The sequence below is a fragment of the Corythoichthys intestinalis genome, chromosome 5 (genome assembly GCF_030265065.1).
Source record: "Corythoichthys intestinalis isolate RoL2023-P3 chromosome 5, ASM3026506v1, whole genome shotgun sequence".
NCBI lineage: Eukaryota > Metazoa > Chordata > Actinopteri > Syngnathiformes > Syngnathidae > Corythoichthys > Corythoichthys intestinalis.
In genome coordinates, this window is record NC_080399.1 from 27,456,472 (window position 1) to 27,476,759 (window position 20,288).

A 20,288-nucleotide genomic window follows, 5' to 3' on the forward strand; every position below is an offset into this window, starting at 1 on the left:
TCGCAAATCGTATCGTATCGTGAGGTACCAAGAGGTTCCCACTCATATTTTCTACCTATGCTATCTGCTTAGAAAATGGAAATCGGTGTCGCTGATCATCAGCATTCAACCCATTAAATACTGTATTTTACCACATTGTAGAAGCGCAGAAAGCATACCCACTTATTTCTAGCCCAAAAATATAAAGCAGCTTTGGTGGCACACTTGTGCTGGGAACACACCGACCGGCACTGTTAAGGAAGGAGTACAGTTTTTCAAACACGGTGAAATTTTGAAACTTGCAGCACACTATTGATTGAAGTTTTACAGCACTTTTCCCCCTGTTGTCATTATTCTGACAGTCAGGACCCCACAGAAACACTCTCCCATTGATAATCTCAGATCCATCATTTTTTTTTTTTTTCTTTCACATTGAACTGTTGTTGAAGCGGGAACACTGTAAGAGGTGCTGGACAGGGTGATCGGCGTAGTCTTAAAATCCAATGTAGTGATTGGCAAAACAGCGAGCGAATTATCTGGACCATCTTTTTCTTTGCCCAAAGCATTTTTTTCAAACTGATTCATAAAGGTGACTTGATAAATTTCACTCAATGCCTTTTCATTTGCCGTCACGCTTGCTGTGTTATGTAGTCTGCTTGTATATGGCGATGAAATCACAGACAGGCTGACTGAATTGGAAGGTCAAATTGGCATTGGCGTTATGCTCTTTGTATATTTGCCTACCAGATAGACCAAGAGCTGGGAACCTTTTTGGCTGAGAGAGCCATGAAGACCACATATTTTTAAATGCATTAGAAAATAGCTTAGTTTGAGCAACTTTCCCATTTCTGATGAAAAAACAGAGAAATTGTGCTTTTTGTAAAAGCATACATTTCAAACATAACTTTGACTTTAACACAGCTATTTTTTGCTTTTGTGACATCCCAAACGTCTGAATAATGTGTTCCTTTTCTAAAATAACATAAACAACAAGACAAATAGTGCTTTTGGTTGCAAAGTAACAATTTATTTAAACATAACTAAACTTGAACTGAGAGATGACGCTGTTGTGGCTGCGACAGCCGGAGTAAACTTTTCCCTCATTGCCGTCTGTCTCATCAAGATGGAGTTTTTTGAGTCTTTTTTTTTTGTGGCGACCACTGCCTCGTGGCGGAGTTCGCCTGGGGAACTTGTGTGGGGCATGTTGTGTTCCTGGGAGGGAACTGGTTTGGCCGTGCGCGTTTCCGGTTCGAGTCGCGGGGCACTGGAGGGTCGCGGGGGACGCGAGCGGCCAGCACGACGGCGCGTGCTCTGCTCTGCACTCAACGGCATCGTCCGCTGCACTGGTGGTCCCGGACATTCTGCTCGGTCGTCCGCCGCTTGGCATCCTGGACGTCCTCCTGGTCGTCGAACTCGGTCGTTCGTCGCCTGGCGTCCTGGACATCCTCCTGGTCATCAATTCGGTCGTCTTCCGCTGGCGCCCTGGCCGTACGGCCCGGCCGTTCGTTCCGTTGAATCGGGTTTCGGATTTTACCAAATGCGCTACTGCCCTCCAATGGCCAGTTTTATTGCTTTAAAATGCATTCTCAGCATTGTGATTTGGGGCGAAGTTGCATCAGAACCTACAGATGTCTCTTGTGAAAAAAAAAAAAAAAAGAGTAAAAGACGTATAAATACGTTTTTGGGACACTGAAACAATAAAAAATAGAACATATTTATACATTTTTGGGAGCAAATGAGTTAATGTTCACCAAGAACCGCCACGAATCCTGTTTTTCCCCACCAAGCATAGAGCACCATCAGTGCATACCGAAACAAGTTTATCCATCGGTAGATTTTTTTTCTTTGGCGAACTCAGCGAAGGATGATAATATTACTTTCAAAATTTTCTTCTGCCTGGACAGCCGACATTGGGATTAATCTTGCTAATGCCTGATTTACAAGAATGCATTAAGAACTTTAATCCTCTGTCTCCTCTTTACACTCTTCATCTCGCTCAGAGTATAAACAATAATTATGTTCAATCCGTTAATTAACATGTACTGCTCGTTCTGATGGTTTATATTGGTATGGCGCATTGTTTTCTGTTACCACTAATGTGTAGTACTTACTATCAAATATTATTCTAAGAATCTTTGACAGTGTTTGGTATTTACACGTCAGTGCTGCTGTTGTGTCCGTGGGGCATGTCTATTCTCCACATTTTCTCATTCGTCTTCAGCCAGAGCGATAGACTGTGTGAAGTGTTTATGGGGCAAAGCGAGCATTAACGCCTCTCTGAGTGTTTCCCCTCATTTGTTGTCAAATTGAGTCACAGTCACCTTAGATAGCTAGGTGGCAGATCGGATATGGTTTCATGACCGCAATAACCAAGCAACAAGTCTGACAAAAAGTCCTTGACAAATTCATAATACCACCTGTCATCGAGACGAGAGCATCAAGCAGCACAGAGTGCTTTAGACTCTTTCAATTTCAATTGAGTTTTTGAAACGTAACCTTTTTGTACAGAATTCAATCTAACTACTGTATTTTTCGGACTATAAGTCGCAGTTTTTTTTCATAGTTTGGCTGGCGGTGCGACTTATACTCAGCAGCGACTTATATGTGAAATTATTAACGCATTATGATATCATTTCACATGTTATTTTGGTGTTTTGGAGTGACACTGATGGTTTGACAAACTTGTTAGCATTTTCTTTATGCTATAGTTATCTGAATAACTCTTAATAGCTATGTTACGTTAACATACCGGCCATGTTTGCATTTCATTGTTCACACATCATATAACATCACACTGTACACTTATTCAGCATGTTGTTATCTATTATATTTTTATTTTAAATTGGCTTTCAAGATGACATATCTGTTCTATGTGTTGGATTTTATCAAGTAATTTTCCCCCAAAAATGCGACTTAAACGCCGGTGCGACTTATGTATGTTTTTTTCCCCTCTTCGTTGGGCATTTTATGGCTAGTGGGACTTAAACTCGGGGCGACTTATAGTCCGAAAAATATGGTACCTACCTGTTAAGTACTGTTTCTTCAGACTACACGGCGTGCATCGGCTAATTTGGTTTGTTTTTCTGAACTACTCCTCCAGGCGACTAAGAAGTTGCTTTCAGTCACTCATGTGCTTGAGTTGATGAAGAAAATAAAAAAGAATTTGAAATGTGAGCGCTGCACACTTGAAGGATTTCGCATCATTCATTAAATATGAACTACTCCACATTGCATCACAGTTTCACAAACATGCTTTTCAAGATGTGAGATGCCTCAGTTCTTCATTATAGACTTCTTATTTTATTTGGTTAAAATGTGAAAACTCAGTAATAAAGACGATTAATACTGTGACGCAATATTGTGTATGGTATTTATTCTAGATCATAATCAGTATGTTTTTTTTTAAATAATTAGTATGGCTTTTAACCTAACTTCCTTTTGTACCTCCTTATAAAAGGGCCTTGGAAAGAGCAGCTGTTTGGTCCATTAAAAGCATTTAAAAACCCTCATGGCTGTTAAATACTATACAGGGTACCCGCGGGTTATTAAAAGTATTAAAAAAGCATTGAATTTAGTTTTCCATTATTAAAGGTATTAAAAGTATTAAATTAGCTGTTGTAAGTCTGGAATTTTTTCAATGTGGTCTTAATTTTCAAGAACATTTCAGTGCAACCTAAATTATATCCGTGACGAAGTTTTTTTTTTTTTTTTAATCCATAACGAAGATGACGCATAGAATTTTTACGATGCACTGCACTACAAATCGAAATGCAACTCGTGCGTGCCAAACCACCTCAACTGGCAAAACGGAGAATCCATCCACCTCTGCATCGGGAATGCGTCCGTTTGTCGGTGGAGCAAAAACCCTGCAGGCAGAAGTATTGTGGATTCTGAACACCAAAACAAATCACCATTCATATACTTCAAATGAGTCCATTGGTGATCAGTTTCGGATATTACGTCATTTTTGGTCGACATCGGCTGTCACAATGTTGGTCATATTGCGTTTTGTTCCAGAGGGAGCGTTCCCGATGTCTTAACTGTCTTATGTAACGAATTTTCAGTTGGCAGAAAAAAACGCACATTTTCTCAATGTTTAAATAGTCTACATATTTTTATGACCATTATAATGCATTTACACAATGAAATAGCGCTGGAAAAGTTTGTTAAACATAATGTTGCTCAAATCATGTTTTTTTTTCCGGAGGGAGCATTCCCGACTTCGTAACTGCAGCCAATTTAAGCTCATCAAGACTTTAAGATAGAGGTAAAATCGGGCCTAAAAAGTCCAGCCCGACCCGAACTGGTCCGCGGGTATTAAAGCCCGACCCGCGTTTTGTGTGATAACATTTGTGACTATGTCTGCATAAAAGCCTGTCTTTTATAACGAATTCTCCATTGGCAGAAAAAAACTGCGCACATTTTCTTAATTTTTAAATAGACTACATATTTTTATGATAATTATAAATTTATTTACACAACGAAATAACGCTGGAAAAGTTTGTTAAATATCAATAAAGAAATGCGGTTTTGCGGACTCGCAGAGGGGAAGATTAAAAAGGGCGTAAAGGCACGCTCTGGCTCTGCAATGACCATACAGTGCCTTCTCTTTTTTAATCCAAATTAATTATTTTATAACAAGCATTCTTTAGTTTATCATTCATACATCATTAATATATAGTTATTTCAAAAAGTTAGCGAGAAAGAACCCTGGCCCGGCCCGACGTAATAATTGACATTTTATTTTGGTCTTGTTTTCAGTTAAATTTAGCTGTTTCCAGCTTGCTATGTTTATAATTGTGATGTTTGTTTACCGCTTTTCCTCTTACTGCGAAGAGGGAGGAAGTTACATCGGCCGCCGCTATGATATTTAAGTCACCAGCCATCTGCTGTGAGCCGGGAATTTAACGCCTGCTTTCACGCACACTGCTTCCCATGTCAGTCGACACGGGAAATTGTTTTCACACACAACTGCTATACGGTTAAGTCCCGCGATATTCCCGTTGTTTTGGACTATGTGATAGAGGCTCAAGTTACATCCAGATACTTTAGGTTGCAGTTAATGGGTCATGCGAAGGCAGTGGACCTGCTTAAATACACACACGCACACAATAATTATGGACAAAAAGAGGAGGAGGACAGGACTCACACCAGCCATCTTCTGTAACAGGCTAGCCGCTAGTGCACCTGCCAAGACCCCAGTGAACATGGCTAACTCTCGAGTTAAAACGGTGAAATTCACATTCATTCGAAAGGCAAACCGAAATGTTTAAAAAAATTCTGACATACTTTATAATCAGGGGTGCACATAATTTGTTTGCCCAGGTTCTCAGAGGAGGACCTGGAGATGTGACTTGGTCCTCATTGAGCTTGAGAGCCGACCCGCCTGATGCAATAAATTTATGACAAGCTTTACTTAGAGCCAATTAACTTTAATTCATTATATTAACAATTAATGCTTGATTAACATTAACTGGCACAACAAAATTGCCATTACTTTGAAGTGAAATGTAAAGAAATAAAAAGCACCAATTCAAAATAAAGGGCATTATGCGGCTCCCACATTAACTCCAAGCCTTTTTAAAAGTGGGATGTCCTCCTCATAAGACCTCATTGAACGTGCATGTTTAGCTTTGTAAAATGCATGTCAGTGCATGTCGCTGTTCATTACCTTTATTCCGCCCTATTCCGCCGCCACTTGTCCATAGGGCGAGTGGGGTCCTGTTTGATATCGATAGTTTGCTTAATTGCCACATGCTCTCTGTTTTTTTCGTACTTTTCAAAGTTTGGATGGCTGAAATTCTTTGACCCTACATAAAATGCGCTGCTCTTATCGGTGACATTGGGATTCTCACGGCACATTTGCTTCTAGCCATGTTACCTCCTAAAGCCACTTTTCAGCAAAAGTCCTTTTTTTCGGTAGCTCCGGTGACGTCTCTGTCGTCTGTCTGTCTTTTGACGGGGGTGGGGGAACACGGAGGTAATTACTCAGTGTGGCCTGCCTCTTCGACGTTTTGAAAAGTTATTTTCTCGTGTCCGCCGCAAATACAGTGGTCAGCCATCGGTACGCAAAAGCGTATGGAAGCCGTTGAGGGCCAGCGCGTTTGTCTACGTCCAGTGCGCATGCGCGCATGCGGACCACTTATGTGCACCCCTGTTTATAATGTTACTTTAAATGTGTTTTAATTGTATCTTCAATATATGTGCATTCTTTTGTCAAACACACTTAGTAATTGAGGTTAAATTTGATGTTCAGTGCTTTATTTATTTAATATGATTCAATATGATCTAAATAATGGGTGCGAGAAAAGTATTAAATTTCAGTTGAAATGGCATTAAAAAAGGTCTTAAAAGTCTTGAATTTAGATTTATCAATCCTGGGGGGACCCTGCTATAAGATAGAGTAAATAGATTTATTAGAAGCTGGACCACATTACACCGGTTTTGAAATCGCTACACTGGCTTCCAGTGAGTCAAAGGATAGACTATAAAATACTACTGCTCGTCTACAAAACACTTAATGGCCTTGGACCAAAATACATGCTAGACTTGTTAGATTCCTATGAGACATCTAGACCCCTAAGGTCGTCTGGAACCGGTCTTCTGCATGTTCCAAGAACAAGAACCAAGCAGGGTGAGGCAGCATTTAGTTATTATGCTCCTCACCTCTGGAACAAGTTACCCGAACGTCTGAAGTATGCTCAAACTGTTAGCTCCTTTAAATCAGGGCTAAAAACGCTTTTGTTTAGCACTGCATATCCATAACTGTCTATATATTTCAATCTACCTGCTTTCTATTCCTCTTGTGCTTATCTCCGTTGCTGATTTCAATGATTATTATTATTAGTAGTTTTTGTTTTATTTTTATTTTTGTTTTATTTTTATTTATTTATTTTTATTCTGTGATTAAATGCGATCTTTTGTCTTGGTTTTTACGTTGTGTTGATTTAAATGTGATTTTTATGGTCTTCATGTGATGTAAAGCACTTTGAATTGCCTTGTGTTGAATTGTGCTATATGAATAAATTTGCCTTGCCTTGCCTTATTAACAGACTCAAAGTCCACTTTACAAGTATAGGTCTGTTTTACAGTCAAAATGTACGCCTACCTTTGTACAGTCAAGTCAGTCATCTGAAGATTGAGTGGAACTTTGGAAAGTGCTACCACTGACAGCCTTTGACTGTTTGGAAGTCGAATGAAATAGTTGGTGTGTGTGTGTGACTTGAATTGTAAGAGAAAATAAAAGCAGGAGAGACAGATTTTTAGTGAATGAGTGTGTTTCAGTGGAAGCGAAAAAGGAGTGCTTGAATTTGTAAAAAAGGCATATTTGTGAGAGTATATGTGTTTGTGCATATATATATATATATATATTATATATGTCACTCTATGTGTAACCTGATCAAGAGAGGATGTCAGCAGTAATGTGGATCTGAACCAAATGTGTCATCACCGTATGCTCGCTGGAATTCACTGACAGCAAAGTCTGGCGTGGAACTTAACATCTTGACTCAGTGCATTCTGGGTATGTGCGTGCATGCGTGTGTGTTTTCATACATCATTACGTCTATTTTGGAGCGTGCCGATGTACTTGCGGCACATTTTAATGCTCGGAAGGACAGAAAAGTGGTGAAGCCCCAGCAGTAATCATGCGGACGGAAGGTAAACATTCAGTAAGGTGCCTCCACCCTGTCAGGGTTTATTTATTTATTAGATGCGGTGTTGGCAAGGCATGTGTGTGTTTGAAAGGGTATTAGTGGGCATGCTGGTTGGTTGTGAGTTGCCAAACTTAAGAGCTGTTTTCTTTTAGCTCAGGATGTGGGATATTCAGCAAGATAGGAAAGTTGGTTACAAGGAAATATGTTGGTAACACTTTACAATAAGGGTCCCTTAATTAACATTAGTTAATATATTTTTAGACAATAACTCATGTTTAAGTAACATGACAATAATTCATTTAATCCCTTATCTAACATTATTATATAAACATGAGTTAATGCATTACTTAATGCATTTTATAACAATAACTAATATTTAAGTAACATTGCAATAATTAATATAATTGCTTATCTAACATTTATTAATATATGAATTAACATGAGTTAATGCATCAGTTAGTGCACATTAGTTAATGCATAACCAGACAGTAATTAATAGTTTGGTGAAATTAAAAAAAATATAGGCCTATTTAGGGTTAGGGTTTGTTAACTTAAGCATTTATAATTTCTTAGTTAAGGGACACATGTGCTACACTTTACAGTAAGGGTCCAAAAAGCATTCAGTAATGGTTAATAAAGGTTAAGGGGGGGTATTAAGCATTTATAATTTCTTAGTTAAAGGATACATGCTCTACACTTTACAATAAGGGTCCTAAAAACATTCAGTCATGGTCAGGTTAGGTTAGGTTATAATATATAATATATATAATTCATTACTTAACATTAATTCACATATACATTACTGCATTAATAAATAGGTATTAATGTATACTGGTACTAGTAAGTGATTGTTATTTTAAAATGAGAAACATTGCTCTGTGAGTCCTAGGGTGCTGCTAACTTAACCTTAAGTGTGGTATTATTTCACGTGAACGTACCTCATAAGTATTACTTGACCTTAATTAACCATTACTGAATGTTTTTTTTTTTTTTTTTAAAATGCTTTTTCTTCTTGTAAAGTGTAGCACATGTGTCCCTTAACCAAGAAATTATAAATGCTAAGTTAACAAACCCTATATTTTTAATTTCACCAAACCATTAGTTACTGTCTGGTTATGCATTAACTAATGCATTGATTCATGTTAATTAATATATAAATTAAATGTTAGATAATCAATTATATTAATTATTGTAATGTTACTTAATGCATTTTTAGACAATAACTAATGTTTAACTAATGTTAATGAAGGGACCCTTATTGTAAAGTGTTACCAATATGTTGAAGTGTGTTGTGATATGTATGGATAATTAGTAACCTTTGTTTTACGGTGCATCTGAATAACCGAATTAAAGTTCAAAGGGCCCGCAATTAACTTTGAAGTTTTTCTCTGACTCATCACCTTGCTTGTATTAACGGGCCGGGTAATTTTAATTTTTATTCTTACTATACTTGCTCTTAACTAAAACACGTATAGAAACCCATAGCCATAGAAAAACACAACGTGCTGGAATGAGAATGACCTTGTCTCTCACCATTCCGCCTCTCTCCACTTTAAATGCAGTTCATGTGGAAAACCCTTTAAATAGACCAGGTCTTTGACTTGGACAACTCCGGCTACCAGATACCGTAATTTTCAGACTATAAGCTGCTACGTTTTTTTCTTTCACTTCGAATCCTGCGGCTTATAGTCCAGTTCAGCTCATTTGTTGATTTATTTGGGTTAATAGTAACAGTTTGACAGCGGCGTCATAAGACTGTCATAAGTGTGACATGACACTATCATGTGCATTACTGTATGCTTATGACAGATGTCATTAAGTGTCACCCTGCAAGTTATGTCACTAACTCCATTTATGTCCAGCTCGGCTCTTTTACATCCATTCAAAAGTGAGATAATTTGCCGAATGACACAAAACAACATTTGTCATAAGCAATGATTAATGCTCATGGTAGTGTGATGTCATAATTATGATTGTCTTATGGCACAATGTAAAACAAAGTGTTACCAAATACCATGATGAGCAATTAATAATGAAACAACTGGAACAGTAACTGAAGAAATAATTAGCACAGAACATAAATTTTGAAATTTACATCTGTCTAGCTGCAATGCATGCTAGGAGGCATGTTGGACAACAACAGTGTTGACAGCAGGTGGCAACAGAGGTTGACTGTCTCCCCCAAGGGAGCATTGATGGCCAAATGAAGCTTCGTGAAGCAATGAAGCTTTGTAACCAATCGGTTCAAAGCTTCATGGTGGTTCATTTATGACAGTTTTATGATGCGTGTCAAATTTGGTGGGTGGAGGTTTATCGTCAGGTGCACCTTATAGTGTGAAAATTACGGTAAGTTAGAACAACACTGTCGGCTTAACATCTGGTTTGCTTTCTAAAGAAAGAGCACTTGATGTCACTTATGGAAAGAGCCACACTTCCGTGCAGACTCCCTTAATAATTATATATCAATTAATGTAATGTGGTATTTATTTCCCCCCAAAATCGGTAAAGGATTTTTAATTTATTTTTTAACCTGGAATTTGTTTCAAAATAATCTTTGGAACCGGCAGTCAAAGTGGTTGGGTTCCCAACAGTTAAAGTGACAGATGTTACTGCAAAGTTCTGTGTTACAGCAGGTGCAACATTGCTATGTAAGATCATATGTTGTGCCTGTATGTTTGCATGAAGAGGTGGTGGCTACTTTGTGTCAAATGACCGCTGGTCATGGACTACCCTGCTGTGTACCCCTACACGTTCCTGACATTTGTTAGTGCCATGTGCATTTGCATGGGTGGCAGATGGTCAAACATGGGGATCACAAGCAGCTTTCTGGTTTTTAATCGAAAGAATGGTTGGTAGAGCAATGGACCCCAAAATTATTAGAAAATTATGCCCTTGAAGTCAGCTTTATAAAATATAGCAGGAATGTGACCCATGAGTTGACCCACATTATTTTGGCGTGAAACTGACATTTTTGGCTCAATCAGGCCCCTTTGAAGGGTCCTTCAAAGTTTAGATTAGGAGTGGGAACCTCTTGGCACCTCACGATACGATACGGTTTGCGATACAAAGCTCACGATAACGATGATCTGACGATATGGCGATACAACGATTATTGATACGTTGGTCAGGAAATCATTCTAGGATATTCTAAAAACAACAAATAAACAGAAAAACAAGCTTCTGCTGTGAATTTGAATGAGTTTATCACTAGTAGACGTCCAATCCATTTGAACTGGGAGGGTGGCAGAGAATGAACATTCGCTGCCATCCCTCGCACTTCAAACGGATTGAACGTCTATGGCCGTCAGTGGCAGCCAATGTTAGGCAATGAGGTAATTTTGGGCCATTTAAGGTCATTTACCTGTTGATTTTGGGGTATTTTATGGGTCACTTCCTGTTTATTTTGTGTTACAAAACAGGAAGTGACCTGGGAATCACCCAAATGAACAGGCAGTGACTCAAACTCAACAGGAAATGACCTGTAAATGCCCTGAAAATCTGACAGAATGACTGTTCCCAGTCAAAATGTATTGGGTGTCGAGCACCGTCAAGGCAGCCTTAGAGTTAACTGAGACACTATTATGGTGGAAGATTTTGGTAGCAACTTGTTAGTTCCTCTTTTTTTTCTTTTTTTAATTTGACATTGACACCTTTTTAAAACGTTATCTCGATTCTTGCAGGAGCATATCGATAACCTTTTGGGATACAAAGTATCACGATATATCACCATTTCGATATCTTGTCACACCCCTAGTTGAGATACTGTATTACCACTACAGTAAATTTTAATCATATACTATACTAGACATACGTATGTGTGAAGCTAATTTATAAAGCCACAGATAAGGTCAGAAGAACTTCAATTTGCATCCAAGTGCCAACCTTGCTAGTCAAAATGGCTTGGACAATTACAGCCATCAAGGTCATTGAAACAAACATCCATTTCCCGACCACCCGGTTCAAACTGATAAGACAGTGACTCGGCTTTGAAATGATGAAAATGCATTACCTCCTTTAATGCTTTGCTGTTTTAGATCACAGCATCAAGGATTCTTTTATGAAGAATATTGAACTAGTAACACGAGTGGTCAACCATGTTGCTTATCTGTCTGAATAGTTAGGAGGCCCAGTTCTGCTCCGGCCAGTATTTTGTGCTGAGTCCACACAGGCTATACACTAGCGAGGCAAGTGGGGTGATTGGGCGTGGGTAGGCCTTTTGTTGTCGCAGTTGTGTTTAGTCGGGTTGGCTTGTCGTTGAATTGAGGCTACCACAACACTTTTCTAACCTGTACATCTTTGTATTTGATTTCAGTCATAACCTGAGAAGCACCACCTTTTGTCATCCCATGACCGGGCAGATTTCTCCAGAGAACGTGGATTTTATGCTGCAAGAACAGTGAGTGATGCTTTGGTGCTTCTTTTTAATCAGAATCTGTTTAGTTTTTAAGTAGAACATTTTCATTATTTGACTATGTGGGTGTTTGTTATAAGGGTGTGTCACTTTGATTTCTACACATTTTATCTGAGTCATTTTTTTTTCTAAATAAAGAAGCAAAGCAGAAAGGTTGGAAGGTCAAGGATGAGCAGTTCTGCTGCTGGAGTGGGCTCATTACTCGCAATCAGGAAGCTGTTAAAAGCTCTTTCTCGCTCTGTCTCTTCAGTGCTTGTTTATAAGCGGAAGCGGCTTGAGTGACTATTGTCTTTTTCTTTGAAATTCCATTTTAAGCCTGCTTGAAAGAATGTTTTTGATAGTTTGGTCAAAGGGAGTTAGCATACATCAGTTGCAATGTAAACAGACTAGCATAGTTTATATCATATTATATTGACTTAAGTCTAAGGAATGTCAATTTCTTTTATTTTCAGGGCTATATTATTCAATTATCTAATCAAGATAAACTTTGTATGACATTGCATGAAATGACAAATAATAAAAAAATCTAATTTAAAAAAAAATTCTAGTAGGGCTGTCCCAAACGACTAATTTTCTCCCGATTAGTCAGCCGACTATTTTTACGATTAGTCGACTAATGTAATAATAATTTAAAAAAAAAAAACGTTTTTTTTACTAATTTAGCAATGACATTTTTTTTGACGCTTATTAATTCACAAAAAACATTTTGGAACACCTAAATTCTTTATTAAATTACAAATAAACACGTAAATAACAATAATAAATCAAATAAACAATGAGGTCAAATGCTGATAGCATTAACTACTGCAAGAGAATTGAATGTAAACAGATTCAGAACACTGACTAATAATTATTCATTGCCGATCAGATTTTTCATAAAGGTTGTCATTTTAAAGCTATTCTTAGTGTAGAATCTGTGGGATTCCAGAAATCGTTATTTATATGACGAACATGACATGCTTTTATTTTGAAATATTCACCTGAAGTACGTTAGCTAAACCGCTAACCGTAAGCTTTACACTCCACAAAAAAGTGCACTTTTCGTCATGTGGTGTCATTAATAGATTTTTTTTTTTTCATTTTTTCGTTTGCAAATGCTGTTAACCAGCGATTTTTCAGTTTTGAAGTGTCACCTTTTAACCGCAGGTTTGCGTTTTGGAGAAGACTGCCAATGTTTTATAGCAGGCTAAAATTAGGTTGTCTTTTTTTCCCCATTAGCCTCAATGTAGCAATGCTAATGTTTACATTCTAGTTTACATTGAAACTCATTTAATTTAAATAAGAACTACTGACAAAAACCTGCAATTTTATTCCATTGACATAGCTTAAGAATAAATGTACTGACACTACCGAACTGCTGTATGTTTTTAAATTGACCTTACTAGCCTTGTCAGCCTTTAAATAGAAAAATCCTAGGTATACAGTTGGATGGTGTGTGGTGACATCAAGTGTGACTCAACTACTCAACTAAACACTACAGCTCTGTGCTGAGTGTTGAGTGCAGATTCAACAGCTTTAATCATAAAGATATTATTAATCACTTAACTCAGAGCTCAGTTATTGTCACATAAATAAACTGAAAGCAGCAGCGGGATTTTGTTCAAGTTAACACAATCTTATTTTGGAAGCAAACTGTGTGCTTCCAAAATAAGACCATGCATGATAATGTGATATCCATGTTGTATAGTTGAGACACTTAAGCCACTCTTTTACGATAACCTCTCTTGACGCCTGCTTATGCATGCAACCACATAAATGCAGCTCTTGGTTTTAGTTTCTAATCTGTCATCGTTGACGTGAATTTTTAAAAAATATTTTGAGTGGACATTGAACTCTAGTAATGTGTAACTTTTGTGATATAACATATTGAAGATGTATAGAAAATTTAATTATCATAATTTTTGAACTACAGAGCAAACCTAACTATAAGCCACATAGCCCAAATTGTACAAAAAAAAAGATCCTCGTTAATGTGCACCTGTAAACAGATGTTTAAAAAAAAAAAAAGAAAAAAAAAAAAATATATATATATATATATATATATATATATATATATATATATATATAATATATACATACAGTGGTACCTCTACATACGAATTTAATTAGTTCCAGGACCTTGTTTGTAAGTCGAAATGGTCGTATGTCGAGCAGGATTTTCCCATAGGAATACATTTTAATTCCATTAATTCGTTCCAAAGCCTAAAAACGTACACTAAATTCTTAATAAATACTGCTGGCACTGTTACAAATGGCAATTAAACATAGAAAAACAAATAAGTTATAAATAAATAATTCAGAATAATATAATAATAATAAGAATAATTAATAATTATTCCTGTAAATAATGTAACGAATCGGATTCTAATATGGCGGACACTTTTTACTGTCCCTGAACGCACCGCGAAGCTGACGTCTCAGTGAGATAGGTCGGTGCGGTAGAGATAGTACTTTCGTTTTCTTGAGAGCAGTCAACTGCTTAAGACAATGGGCGTTTTGTGTTGGATAAGTTCTTAAATAAATGATAAAAACGTGACGAAGCTGGCGATTTCCTTGGCAATGTTACCACAATAATAATTGTCACCTTAACTTATAAATAGTGGCAAACGGTGGTCGGAAGAGGACCATGGAGCTGTATTGTTGAGCCAGTTCAGGGACGCGCACCCCAAGCTCATATTTTTCTATAACTTGCATCTTCATTTCAAAGGTAAGCATCATTTTTTTCCCTGTTTCTCCAACTGTATCAACTTTTTTTGAAAACTGTGTTGATTTCTCACACAAGAAAATCCACCGTGCGTTCGTTTGCAGTGCTGTCATGTCGTCGTATTTCGAGCATGTCGTCGGATGTAGAAACAAATTGCGAGTCAAATTTTACGTCGGATGTCGAAAAGATCGTGTGTCGAAGCGATCGTATGTCGAGGTACCACTGTATATATATATATATATATATGTACATACACATAATTAAAGCACTTAATTATATAAGCCACAGGGATCAAATAGTGAGAACAAAAGTAGTGGTTTATAGTCCGAAAATTAAGCTAATCATCAAACAAAAATTTCTTTCAATTTTCAGCAATGAAAAAAAAGATAATGTATTTCATTTAAGATTTAGCCCTGGAAACTGACTTAATTTAATTTGAAGCTCTGGAAATATAATTTAAGTTGATTAAATATTAAGTCCTGAAAAGGAAATTAAATTGATTTACTATGCATGCCGAGTCGCCTACAAATGTTATTTAATTTCATATCTCGGACTAGATGGATGGACATTAAAATATATATCATACAAGCCATCCATTAAAAAGAAGAAATGGAAAACACTCATTCACAGGCGGTGTGACGAGTGCGCACACACAGACAACAGGAAATAGAGCTGCTTTCAACGTCGCATCACGATCAGAGCGGCTTGGATGGGCTCGCTTGACGCCCACGCCGCTAATAAGACCGATCCATCAGCAGGCAGAGCGAGGGAACAATCTAACCTGCTGGCTCACCCTCATACGTTCACTCTCACACACACACAAACGCAAGATGAGAGAGATGTGTGTAATGAGGCACAAGAGGGGGGAGGAGCGCAACAAAGCGAGGCAGAGATGGAAGCGACAAATCACAAACATTAATTTAATATTCTCATTAAGCAGGAACATATATAGAAATCATCTTCAAACTATAGCCAACTTTAGTCAAAGCCAGAGTAAACAGTAGTACTAGTAATTTTACAGTTCTGACTAAAATTGTACCTCCAGAAAAAATGGATAAAGGCAAACTCTTTGATGATTTTTGTCTTATTTTCTGATGGAGTTTATCAGTTTTGTGGAACACCCACTTTAAATTTAAGTGCATGTGACACCATTAAAAAAATCTTAAATAGCATTATTATCTTAATTAAAATCATATTTTGAGACGACTCGACTATATACAACAATTTGGCAAAGCGCAGATGACGAGAAACGAGTCTTTTAATCTGCCGTTTAGCCCCGCCTGTCATTATAGTGCTCTAGCGCCTTCATCTGGGTCATGACGTCGACAGAGTGTTGATTTCAGCTGATTTTGAATTCAGCCCATTGAGGGGGATGATTCACAACAAGGAAAATGCGACGGAGAGCAGCAAAATGTCACCGTTGTTTTAATCTCTCTAGTCCAGTATTTTTACAGGATATTCTTTTTATATGAGTATTTTCCCCAATTGCTAAAAAATGGTATGGTCATGACAAATAACAGTCTTGTGTACTCAATGGAATTTAAAATATTAAAAATGCATTTATTCAGTACGACTGCTAAATTAATGGATAATGGTCAAAACTGTCGACTTCTTAAACCTCCCGAACGGTATTTTATGCCATCAGAGTTAGTCAGGCTTTTGTCATTTCCCTTCCCCGGCTTCGGAGACTGAGGAAGGAGCGTAAACAAAACAGGAGGCGTGACAGCTAGGCAACATGCTAACCCGAACTGAGCGGCTCTTTCAATTCTCTTTCTTGCCTTTCGAAAACGAAAATTCACACAAAACTATCTCGACTCATGTCATGCACGGCGGCGGGGGAGATTATCTTCACCGATCGGGCAGCCCCCAACGGCGAGCAAGTTTCGGCTTGTTGTTCTGCTGCGGGCCCGGCAGGCAGGCAGTTCTCGTCGCCGGGGACGCAGAGGGGAATGAATGCCGAAAATAGTGCATTCTTGGTGGACAAATCGGCCGACGTCGGAGCTCGTGTCTGCCCGAGACCAAGCCTAGTGTCGTGCTCTATAGGCGGGTATGCAAAGAGGACCGAGGGAAGTAGACGTTTACAAATCGAGAACTGAAGACGAAAGCGGGGGGGCTCAAGCCGGGGAAAGTTCTCCATAGGCGGGCACGCATTTATCAGCCATAGTGTGTGGCAAACCACCGGTCGTCGGCCGAGTGGCCTTCGCGGTGTACAGGGAGCATTAACACCCACGAAATGCAAGTCACCTCCTTATTAAAACGTTTGCCATGATCCCAGTATTTAACATAACATAAAACACGTAGCTTACTCACTTCGTCATCCGTCCAATGGTCTCTAGATTGTCTGACTTGTTTTGCCAAATCCAAAAAGCCTCACACCACTCTCCCTGGTGTAGCAACAAAAGCCTGCAGCACATTGGGCTGGTGTGACGCAAAAAATGAACAAATTAATCCGCAAAATCAGCTGAATCCTTAGTCCTTCTGCACACAATAATAATAGCTGTATTGTGAAAATGATAAGTCTGCTGACGTCACATTCGCATTCTTCCTCAATCCAGACTGCGGCCGGAAGTCACTCATTTTCATGGCGCGGGATTAAAAAAAATGGAATAAATATATCGATGGCTTCCACACACATCCAAGCAGTCAATTTCATTCAGGAGCATAAAATACCACTTGAAATATGAAATAAACATGCTTTTTTTGTGTCACAGGCATTTTAACGGTACACAATGTAGGATTGATGGCCAACAATGGTATTGAAACTAGATCAAAATACTGACTAGCACAAAATTCCCCTTCACTTTGGGTTGCCAGAATACCTTTTTTAATTTTCTTGCAAGATGTTTTTAATTTAATAATGTCAATATTTAGTAATGACGATTAAAAGATCCGTGATATGAGATTCAAGTTAGTTTATCTCACCATGACTAAGGATGGGAATTGATAGGATTTTTACGATTCCGATTCCATTATCGATATTGCTTAACGATTCGATTCTTTATCGATTCTCTTATCGATTCTAATTTGGGGAAAAAGAAGAACAAACGTTTTGATTGGCATCGAGTTTGTTTAATCAGAAGTCACAACCTTACAAACTCACAACGAGATCAAAAGAGGCCCAAAGCCTCAATGTTAACTGTGGCAATAAGTGGCAAATACACAAGAATGTGTAACATTTTACTGAAACATTTATCTAATAGAAATAAAAAATATTGGTATATATTGGCAGATAGGTTTTTGTTCTGCCTTCGGCAATATGTGTTAAAGCAGGGGTCCCCAAACTTTTTCCTGTGAGGGCCACATAACTTTTCCCTTCTCTGATGAGGGGCCAGGGTCAGTTTGTAACAGAAAAAGTGTGACGATTGCAGAAGTGCATAAATGTAAAAAATGATTGTTTTTCAGAAAGCCACAATCAAATAACCCTTTCTGGATTCTTTATAATAATAATAATTATTATTATTAATAATAAAAACACTATTAATTAAATAGATAATAACTAAATAACCCTCTCTGAATTCTTCAAGGAAAAGGCCAGGAAATAAATAACACGATTGAGAAAAAAAAAAAATTCAAAATTGCCGGACCAAATGTGGAGGCGGGCTGTATTTGGGCCGCGGGCCGCAGTTTGGGGACTGCTGGGTTAACGTGTATTATTTTACCATTACATTGAAATGCATGCCTTTTAGTTTTTGTGGCGCTTACATGCTCAAGTGGGGGCGCCCTTGCGCTTCCTCACGCGAAGAAGAACGCGCTCACGTGAAGAAGAGCGCGCTTACACCCAAAGAAGAAATGCCGCATCCAAGTGAGTGAGCGAGTTAGTGAGAGAGGGAAACACTTCTACGAGCCTACGTTCTTTGTCAATGTTAATATCTACAGAGGCAACGCCTGTATGTATCATCTTTTGTGTTGTTGTTGTTGTGTTTCCACTCGCACTTAAATCCAGTTGTGTAGTGGGTTGAACGATGTGCTAATGCTAGCGAACGAATGCTAACCATTTGTTATTACTGTTATTAGCAGCTAATCATCGCTGATTTATGTTGATGCAAACCTGTTTGTTATTGGGGACGAAATTGATTTGCATCTGCATCGTCATTTGGGAGTTTAGCTAGCTGTATAGCCAGGACTGAGCCTTAGCCTCTCTGAGGACAGCGCAGTCGTATTCCCTCTCGATGCAGTTATCTCCACCTTGCAATGACTGCAAGTCGCTTTGTTGTAATTTTTCCTCGTGAAGTGAAGACACACTTTCGAGCGTTTGAACCTACGTGCTGTCATTGTTATGTTTATGGCTGCAATGCTCGTGCTTACCCGTCGTAACCTTTCATTTTCACACTCTTTCCTGGTGAAGTGTAGTCAAACTTTGGAGCGAGTGGTTCTTGGCGCCATGCTAGTTTGATGCGTCTGGACAACAACACACGTCACGACGCAATACACGTCTTTAGGAATCGTTAAGGGGATCGTTAAGGCTTTTTCATTGTGATGTCGAGGCCTCGAAACACTCGGAACCGGTTCCGAATTGGAATTGGATTTCGATTCCCATCCCTAACCATGACGGAAGTGAGGGAGGGCTACTTTTCTCTATGTATAAACACGATGGCAAAGAAATATGTAATATTGTAATGCATTAACAGCATCCACACACACGATATAATTGCTCGATCCATCTTAATTTCAATTATCGATGAAATATACACACGTGTAAAGACTTTACCTATGCCCCGGTCAATGGATGCACATGCTAAATAATGTAGCAAAAACCATGCCAAATTAATGCATATCCTTGTTTTGCTTCTCTTGTTGTCTTGAATCCTTGGAGATTCATAACATTTTTTTTTGCTTGAGTGGTAGACATAATTCAGACTGTTTGTCAAAGTTGGCGCAGTCTTAGTTTACGGAGCGTACAGAGCTGTAGCAACCTGGACGAAGACTGGAAACTGGTCTCGGGATTGGCAATGATGAATACAGAAAGCAAAATAGGAACAAATTTGCGACGCGTAAATCATCAAGTTAAATGGGGAAATCTCCCATTAAACATTGAGATGCATTTTAGAATTATTTCCCCAAAACATGTTTCTTTAACGTTTGTTGAAATATTTTGGCCTTTTCATGAATAATTGAAGTGCAAATCCTACTTTGTCCTGAGCATGCAGTCGACTTTTGTCACTTTTTACTTCTAATCTGCTTATTCATTTCTAGTGTACATTGTAGGGGTCATCAATAATATCAATTGTCAAAAGAAGTCATCACATTATACTGCATAGTTCTAGAACAATATTAACACAATAAAGCTTGTGCTCTTTATCTCGGCTCCAATTAAAGTAGAATTTCTGAAGTGTGCCGTGTGTTTATTTAGCTAGGAAATCGAACGATCCTGGCAAATGAAATGAACATTATAAGGAGTGTGAATGGCGTGAACACACTAAAAAAGTAGACACTGCGTAGGCTGATGCTGAACGATGACTATATATTGAACATTTCCCTGAGAGAGGTGAGCAAAGAGAAGCATTTGAAATTCCCGAGCTGCGCTAATGTGGTTTGTCTC

The 20,288-nt window shown here is 38.3% G+C and overlaps 1 protein-coding gene across 1 annotated transcript in view; it reads left to right on the forward strand.

The window, feature by feature from the left end:
* LOC130915883 (pleckstrin homology domain-containing family A member 7-like) overlaps window positions 1-20,288 on the forward strand; it is a 162,126-nt gene that overhangs the window by 64,996 nt on the left and 76,842 nt on the right. Inside the window, exon 4 of the mRNA XM_057836055.1 lies at window positions 11,947-12,030. Coding sequence (XP_057692038.1) covers window positions 11,947-12,030 — 84 coding nt within the window. The remainder of the gene's footprint in view (window positions 1-11,946; window positions 12,031-20,288) is intronic.